General features: G+C 41.1%; 1 protein-coding gene across 5 annotated transcripts in view; it reads left to right on the top strand.

Annotated features, from left to right (window-relative positions):
• The window catches only part of l1cama (L1 cell adhesion molecule, paralog a), a 103,110-nt gene extending 94,763 nt beyond the window's left edge, over window positions 1-8,347 (top strand). For 2 of the 5 annotated variants that reach the window (XM_046366122.1, XM_046366119.1), the window contains 4 exons: window positions 4,589-4,661; window positions 4,837-4,848; window positions 5,078-5,089; window positions 5,417-8,347. In XM_046366122.1, the coding sequence (XP_046222078.1) occupies window positions 4,589-4,661; window positions 4,837-4,848; window positions 5,078-5,089; window positions 5,417-5,690 (371 nt within the window). In that variant the 3' untranslated portion in view covers window positions 5,691-8,347. The remainder of the gene's footprint in view (window positions 1-4,588; window positions 4,662-4,836; window positions 4,849-5,077; window positions 5,090-5,416) is intronic. The other 3 variants (XM_046366121.1, XM_046366120.1, XM_046366123.1) reach the window with 3 other exon arrangements.
• The last annotated feature ends 1,194 nt before the right edge of the window (window positions 8,348-9,541 follow it).

Genomic DNA, 9,541 nt, shown 5'->3' with positions numbered 1-9,541 from the left:
TGGAAGCCATAGGAATTGCATACTGGGAGCTAGATTTAAGTATGCTGAACCTTTGCTATGAAACTTGAAATTGAGCTCAGGTGCATCCTGTTTCCATTGATCATCCTTAAAATGTTTCTACTACTTCATTGAAGTCCACCTGTGTTAATTTCAATTGAATGGACATGATTTGGAAAGGCACACACCTGTCTATATAAGGTCCCCAGTTGACAGTGCATGTCAGAGCAAAAACCACCAAGACTCTTCCAAGAGCTGGCTGCCCAGCCAAACTGAGCAATTGGAGGAGAAGGGCCTTGGTCAGGGAGGTGACCAAGAACCCAATGATCACTGTGACAGAGCTCTAGTTCCTCTTTGTAGATGAGACAACCTTCCAGAAGGACAACCATCTCTGCAGCACTCCACCAATCAGGCTTTTATGGTAGAGTGGCCAGACGGAAGCCACTCCTCAGTAAAAGGCACATGACAGCCCACTTGGAGTTTGCCAAAAGGCATGGACAAAGGACTCTGACCATGAGAAACACGATTCTGTGGTCTGATGAAACCAAGATGGCCACAATGCCAATGTCATATCTGGTGGAAACCTGGCACCACCCCTACGGTGAATCGAGGGAAAGATGAACAGAGCAAAGTACAGAGAGATCCTTGATGAAAACCTGCTCCAGAGTGCTCAGGATCCTAAGCACACAGCCAAGAAAATTCTGGAATGTGCAGTGCAGTGACGCTCCCTGTACAACCTGACAGAGCTTGAGAGGATCTGCAGAGAAGACTGGTCGAAACTCCCCAAATACAGGTGTGCCAAGCTTGTAGCGTCATACCCAAGAAGACTTGAGGCTTTAATCGCTGCCAAAGGTGCTTCAACAGAGTACTGAGTAAAGGGTCTGAACACTGATGTAAATGTGATTTTTTAGTTTTTTTTAGTTATAAATTTGCAACATTTTCTAAAAAAAAACATTTTTTTTCTGTGTCATTATGGGGTATTGTGTGTAGATTGATGAGGGACAAAAACAAATGAATCCATTTTAGAATAAGGCTGTAAAGTAGCAAAAAGTGGAAAACATCAAGGGGTCTGAATACTTTCTGAATGCACTGTATACTGTAGAATGTAGTTTGTAACAAGTCTCATATAAGAATAGGACGTTCTAAAATACTACATGTACTAGATTGTTAGCTTCTGATAGGCTAATAGACATAATTTGATTCAATTGGAGGTGTACCTGTGGATGTATTTCAAGGCCTACCTTCAAACTCAGTGCCTCTTTGCTTGACATCATGGGAAAATCAAAAGAAGTCAGCCAAGTCCTCAGAAAAAAACTGTAGCCCTCCACAAGTCTGGTTCATCCTTGGGAGCAATTTCCAAATGCCTGAAGGTACCACGTTCATCTGTACAAACAATAGTACGCAAGTATAAACACTATGGGACCACGCAGCCGTCATACCGCTCAGGAAGGAAATGCGTTCGGTCTCCTAGAGATGAACATATTTTGTTGAGAAAAGTGCAAATCAATCCCAGAACAACAGCAAAGGACCTTGTAAAGATGCTGGAGGAAACAGGTACAAAAGTATCTATATCCACAGTAAAACGAGTCCTATATAAACATAGCCTGAAAGGCCGCTCAGCAAGGAAGAAGCCACTGCTCCAAAACTGCCATAAAAAAGCCAGAAGCACGGGGGTGGCAGCATCATGATGCGGGGGTGCTTTGCTGCAGGAGGGACTGGTGCACTTCACAAAATATATGGCATCATGAGGAAGGACAATTATATGGATATATTGAAGCAACATCTCAAGACATCAGTCAGGAGGTTAAAGCTTGGTCGCAAATGGGTCTTCCAAATAGACAATGACCCCAAGCATACTATCAAAGCTGTGGGAAAATGGCTTAAGGGCAACAAAGTCAAGGTATTGGAGTGGCCATCACAAAGCCCAGACCTCAATCCTATAGAAAATTTGTGGGCAGAACTGAAAAAGCGTGTGTGAGCAAGGAGGCCTACAAACCTGACTCCGTTACACCAGCTCTGTCAGGAAGAATGGGCCACAATTCACCCAACTTATTTTGGGAAGCTTGTGGAAGGCAACCTGAAACGTTTGACTGAAGTTAAACAATTTAAAGGAAAATCTACCAAATTGAGTCTATTTAAACTTCTGACCCACTGGGGATGTGATGAAAGAAATAAAAGCTGAAATAAATCATTCTCTCTACTATTATTCTGACATTTCACATTCTTAAAATAAAGTGGTGATCCTAACTGATCCAGGACAGGTAATTATTACTAGGATTAAATGTCAGGAATTGTGAAAAACTGAGTTTAAATGTATTTGGCTAAGGTGTATGTAAACTACTGACTTCAACTTAATATGCGGGAACACATTTGATTGGAGAACCATCTAATGAGTGAACATTTAGTTCATTTGAAACATTCTTACGAGAGTTTGCCCGTTTTAACCTCAAGTTTTAAAACAAGGGATTCCTGCATAGCTATAAAATATGACTTTAGTTTTGACACAGCCAGATCAACAGTCGGGGTGTCATGGAAATTAGCACAAGGGACTCAAAGTCCCAAACCAAATAGACAATTCCCAGAAATGCCTGTAGACAGCTGTCGGTGGGGCTTCTCTACCCTCACTCAGTCGTCCCAGACGACTCTAGTCTCCCAGAGACCATGGTACCTTTCTAGTAGTCCCAGGCTACAGTGGTCCCAGACCACATAGACATCATTTTATTTTTGTTTAGTTTTATTATTAATTATTATTTTTATACAAATTCATTTAAATTGACTTAAATGAAATCAGTTGACATGTCCCTCAATTGTTAACGGATGATGTGTCTCCTCCTGGGCAGCTCGCAGTAAGGGTCTGATCTGAGCAGGTCCTCGTCGTCTTTTGGTCAGACGGGACGCTTTTGGTCAGACGCTTTATAAAATGCGCCACCGGTTTTCCTTGCAGACCCTCCCTGAAAAGCTCCGCAGGCAGAATCAATCACCTAGTTCACTGTGAAACCCAATTGTAGTGGAAATGACCACAAGGGACTCAAATCAAGCTTTAATGAATCCGTCTTTGTTACCAGCAAGCTGGAGCGATTCCAGCAAACTTAATGCACCAAAGTACATGTCGGTTGGGAGCTCCGCCGGGGCAGTCCCGTTAGTTCTCTTATATACTGCTTACACAGACAATTTATATTTGCATGATTTAGCTTATTCATAATTAATTCATCCTTAACGTTTGGTTCATTCATGTGATCGACCAATACATCACAAGGCTTCTTCTCTCCAAGCTGAGACCTTGAAACTGAGATATCCCTTTTGGTTCCCAGGACAATGTTCCCGGGTGTACTAGCGATTGGTCTGAGGAGGAGGTCACAGTCACCTGCACGAACCAAGATAGAGGGAGAGGAGATGCTGTGTGGAATTCAGTGCTATCTCTTCAGACAACTACATTTTCCCTGACAGGGGCAACAGCATACACGATAGTATAGATATATATAGATGAAGTTCCATTTTTACAGCTTGACCAATGGTGTTTATATAAATAGTGTTCATTTATGCACTTCAAGAAATTCAGACTTCACCCTATCCATCACGATAGCCTGAGTTCTGTCACCAAGATAATCATTAAGGCGCATCGAGGACACCGTATTCAATGAAATAGCATGATCAACGGTATCAAAAGCTTTTGACAGGTCCACAAACAAAGCATTAAAAAAAAAAACATTTTAGTCATTTAGCAGACACTCTAATCCAGAGTGATTTACAGTGCATACATATTCACATTTGTTTGTGCTGGTCCCCCGTGGGAATCAAACCCACAACCCTGGCGTTGCAAGTGCCATGCTCTACCAACTGAGCCACAAGCAGCACATTTCAGTTCAGTGTCTAAAGCATTGACAACTAAAGTGGTTGCTGTAATACTGCTATGCCTAGGCCTGATTGGTTTACATTCAAAATACATTTCTCAGATAAAAGAGAGCAAAGTTGTACATTTAGTAAGGATTTCAGGGATCGGAGCGCGACAAGGAAGCCCCGAAGATCGCTACTATCTTGTCCTAATGGAGTGGCAGCACAAGAGCTGATATCCACACATTTGGAATATTTCCTGATAACAGTGTATAAAAAAAACGAAAGGGTTATTGAGCCAACCATAATGGGCGCTGCACACTTCACCAAACCGGGACCCGATCTGTCGGCCCCTGTGGATTTCCTGTCTATTGCTAGCAAAACATCGAGGACTTATTTTTCTGTAAATACCTGATTGTTCAGCAAGTTTCCCCTATCAGCAACCAGCCCAATATCATCAAGAATAGGCTTAGAAGTTCACGTGTACAGTAGCAGTCGAACAAAGTACACGCGGCAGACCAGGTAGCGCTACAAAACCACAACACATATCCTCCTGAGTGCTAGTGCCTCGCCAGTATCTGTCATTACCAAAACCCCTTAGCCAGCTACTAGCTTAGAGAGGAGCTTCTACTGATTAATGAACAGATACTGTTATCCAATCATCTCTCTCTCTCTCTCTCTCTCTCTCTCTCTCTCTCTCTCTCTCTCTCTCTCTCTCTCTCTCTCTCTCTCTCTCTCTCTCTCTCTCTCTCTCTCTCAGTCAAAGATAAGGAGGAGGGTCAGGTAGACTCTGAGGCGCGCCCCATGAAGGATGAAACGTTCGGAGAGTACAGGTTGGCCTGTCTAATCAGATTACATATGGATTGTTACACATTGATCACTTATTAATATATCTTTACTAACTCTAGCCTGCTGATCATTTAATCATTTCATATTAGCACAGAGTTAAAAAATGATGGTTCACCCAAGTTACAAAATGACATATTGGTTTCCTCACTCTGTAAGCAGACTTTGGAAAAGGTAAGACAGCGATCCATGTTTTGGCTTTGTTTACCTGGTTGCTGTCACCAAAAGCTTAAACCCAATGCAAATCATTATCCTCCAAAATTGCATGTGTTAAGTGTCATGCCGAAGTCATCGTGATCCCTTGGATTCCCTGATTGAAAAGATAATAGTATGTTTTTATCCCAACCTCTTGTGTTCATTATGCCGACCCTCTTTCCCCTAATGCTTGCCCCTGCTTTGCCAGATCTCTAGAAAGGTATGCTGTAAGGTGCTCTACTGTGCATGCAGCCTCTGCTACTTATTTGAAATAGTGAATGTTTCTTATAGAGGCTCGCCTATTTCTCCTCTCCTTTTGCCCAATATCCCTACCCAATATCCCTCCTGTGGCAACGTGATACAATATGGTATGTCAACCATCCACAGATAGTGACAATATCTCCCTCTACCTACCACCTCCTCTATCTCTGTCTTTTCTTCACCCATCTCTCTCTCTCGCTCTCTATCTTTCTGCCTCTCCCTCCCTACCCCTTCTCTTTCTCTCTCCCCTTCCCACTCTCCATCTCTCTTTCCATCCATCCTATAGCGATAACGAGGAGAAGCGGACAGCCAGCCAGCCGTCTCTGTGTGACGAGAGCAAGCTGTGTACCAGTGAGGACAACCTGGATGGCTACAACAACGGCAGCAGTGCTGTCACCGAGGTGAACATGGAGGATTCCCTGGTCAGCCAGTACAGCCGGCCCAGCGAAGCCACCCCGGACCCGGGTACACTGCAAGACAGCTCCCCCCTCAACCCCACCGCCGCCACCCCAACACCCACCAACAACGGCCTGCCTAACTCGGTGGCCATCTTAGATTAGACTAAAGTTAAAGGCCGCCATTTTAGAATTAAGGTTACTAAGGCAACAGGACTGTCTGTCAGACCAAAACATATCTGTCAACAACATGTCAACTATAACATGTCAATGATACAAACATGTCCACAGCCAACACCCTTCTAGCTATCTATAATACATGGGTTTATCTACTCGACTGACATTTCCATCGATAAGTTCACTGACTATATGATCAATATACTACTGACCATTTAGATACATCTGTTGTTCAATAGGGGAGAGTGGGGTAAGTTGAGCCATGTTTTACATTCACAATCACCCAGTCATTGGAACTATAGCATTCTTTCTAACAAAGATATCTACATATATTTCAGGGTGTGTCTCCCTGGAAATAATCCAAATGAATAAACATGAAAGTTTTGAAAACAGCTTATCCAAAAAGAAGTGGTCTCTTTCCACAGTTTACCCTGGGTATAGGATATGTTGAGCTACGCTACGGAGTAAATTAAGCTGCTTACAAATTTCTGTACTGAAATATTACCACTACCTTTTTAAATGTATTTCCCAAACCCAAACCCAATTCCACACAACCACAATAGATTTTTTTTGTCTTTTAGTAATTTAACAGATGCACTATGCAGAAATTGCTCCGCCATTTCCTGGTTGCAAAAATTTGAATAGTTCGCATAATTTCAGTTTCTGCGACAAAACAACTCAAAATGGAATAGATTTCAGCTCTACAGTATATCTGACATGGTACACGTGTCTTCTTTTTTGTAAGCTCAGAACCATGTGTGTGAGGTGTATACTTTGTTTCAATGTAGGTTGGTGCTCACAAGAGACACTCTGTGTGACCCTGATATAGCCCACTTAAGCATATTTTAACACAGGCTTAACACCTAACAAACAATTTGTACTATTTTTTAACACTTTTAACATCGGCCTAGCATTATGCCTGGGAAGAAAACACTTGCTCAACTTGCCATTGTTTCAACCATGGCTCATCTTACTCCATGGCCATTGGCTCAACTTACCTCAAGGCAAACATTTTGATAATATTAGCCCATATAGCAACAAGGATGCACTTTCATGCTAGGTTTAGGACCTCATATTGAATCTTATAGAGATCCCAAATTATGTATAAAACCATCTTTAAATGATCTACTTTGGTTTAGACGGAACCTCTAACACAATAAATTAATTTGACTTGGTGAAAATAATTTTTGGGGACCTAACTTGCTTACCACTTTTCCATGTGCTTTCATCCTTCACAGACAGATCCTACACAGAAATTGTGACCTCTTCCTAAATATTTGGTCAAATGATACATTTTGTGTGTGGTTTCCTAGAAACAAAGGCGGCTCGACTTACCCCTTTGGCTCAACTTGCACCACTCACCCCTAATGTTATCTCTCCATCTGACAGACTAGACTATTTGACCAAAGGAGTGTCCTTTTGATAAGACTGACGTGACAGACAGACAGACAGACAGACCCACCTCAGCCTAAAGATGTCCCGTGACCCGTCTTTCTCTATGTAGTTTACAACATACCTGAGTGACAGACCTTCATATCTCGTGACTCCCCCACTCTTTCTCTCTCACCCTCTATCAAATCATTGTGACATATTGGACTGGGAGAGAACGAATTATGAAAAAACGATGCTAGGAAGAGAAGCCAATGTAATTTCAGGTATGATGGTACACAGACATGAAGGGAAGATGTGGATACATGGGAAGGGAATGATTGACAGACAGAGGCTTGCGGGAGGATACAGACAGCGCAAGCTAATGTGGGTTACAAATGGCAAGTCTTACAGATGTTTATTACGTTCACCTTTTTTATATTATTTGCCATGATTTCAATCTCTACATCCACTTTTTTATGTCTTTGACAGTTGGCAACAATTTTTTTATGATTAATTTATTTTTCTACTAACTTTTTGAATACAAAAAGTCAACATGGTTTTGCTTTGTATTTTCTCATTTAAAAAAAAAAGAAAGAATATATTGTTTTATAGATCATTTGCATATATGAGGTGATTCATATTTAGATTTGTTTTCTACATATTTCTACATAAATCAAGATAATCATAATTTTACCCTTGCCAGGTTTTCATAGTAAATGAATTGGGTGAAAATGCTGTATAGCATTAAGCAAATCGGTGTATTTTTGTGCATTACATCTATCTATCTAGCCATATACAGTATTATAGATACAGTATGTATGTACATGTTCATTATGAGTTCCAGTGCCTACTGGCCCTCTATACAGAGCACCAGATTACATGCTTACTGTAGTCTATTCTACTTTACTCTCGCCTTTTCACCACAAGTGTGATGTCATTATTGGTATGATAATGTAATTTATGTGTAGACCTCTTTGTGTACTAGCTTTCTGTATTTGTTCTATCTGTGTCTCTTTCTACGGTGTATTAAACTATGTCAGCTGTTAAACGTTATCTTTCCCATACCTCTTCATGTCATAGTATAACATAATACTATTGCACACTGTAATGTGTGGTAGGAAGCAGTATTTCTACATATTTACAGTTAGCAGGGAGTGAAATACACACACACACACACACACACACACACACACACACACACACACACACACACACACACACACACACACACACACACACACACACACACACACACACACACACACACACACACACACACACACACACACACACACACACACACACACACACACACACGTTCAACATTCCTTTCATGCCCTGAACAATGCACGCTGTCAATCCAAAACAGGATTACCTGATTGGCAGGTTGGGATGAAAGGCAAATGTGTAGATTGGTTGCTTTTTGCATCTAACGTATAGATTGCATTCTTTGTTGGCGTGGATAGAAATAATATTTACATGCCAAAAACCCTTCTTTTTGAATTAGACAATGACAAGAATCATGACATAAGCATTTAGAGATAAGGAGAACAGAGGTATTGGTACGGATAAAAGAGAAAGAGACTAAGAGAGAGAGAGAGAGCTTTTTAAATGTCACTCTGAATGTAAATACAACCCAAAAGATTGTGTTATTTAGCAATGAGTTGGTTTGATACCAAGTGTGTGGGTTTTAAAACTCTTGTCTTAAGTTTACTTCAAATGTTGCAAGTAGTTTTATTGTATTTTTTTGTAATGAACCTATGAATTCATATTTTTCCTGTATTGACAACTAATTACAGTGATTTGACTGTTTTAGAAAAATTGTTAATAGATAAGCAAAATATAAACAAAAAGGCCAAAAAAATAAAAATCCTCCCACCATTCCTTAAATGTTGCAAAACAAGATAAAAAATGACAAAAAAAGAAAAACACACTTTACATCAATAGTAGTAGAAGTGCGCACGTGAAATTTGGTTCTGTGTGCCGAGATTACATCAGTAGCTTTTGTTGTTTTAGAATATACAGTAGAACCAATACCAACCTATTGAAAGCTGAGGTTAAACTTATGCTAATGGTCATCATGTCCATCAAGTTTTCCTGGCTTGTAAGGGGCACTTCGCCTTCATTTTTTGTGTGTCCCTTTAAGCAATACAGTACAGTGAGTATCCGTGTTGAGAGAGTCGTTGTTCATGTCCCAAATGGCACCCTATTCCCTGGTCAAAATCATGTACAATACAGAGAATAGGGTGCCATTTCGGACACTCATCGTGCTGAGGCCATGTGAGGATGAGGACGGGAGGGAGGGAGGCAGTGAGCTAGCTTGTGATGAAGCACTACAGGGAGTATATGCAATGTGCTGGTTCTGCCCTCACTGCTCACCCCACTCAAACTAGCCTACAGTCTACCCAGAGACAGACCCGGGTTCAAATAAGTTTCATTTTCTTTCAGAGGAGAGTTTGATTGAGCCT

Source organism: Oncorhynchus gorbuscha, linkage group LG10 (assembly GCF_021184085.1).
Source record: "Oncorhynchus gorbuscha isolate QuinsamMale2020 ecotype Even-year linkage group LG10, OgorEven_v1.0, whole genome shotgun sequence".
Lineage (NCBI taxonomy): Eukaryota > Metazoa > Chordata > Actinopteri > Salmoniformes > Salmonidae > Oncorhynchus > Oncorhynchus gorbuscha.
Note: the sequence above shows the minus strand (reverse complement) of the source record. Positions and strands in the feature narration are given on the sequence as shown.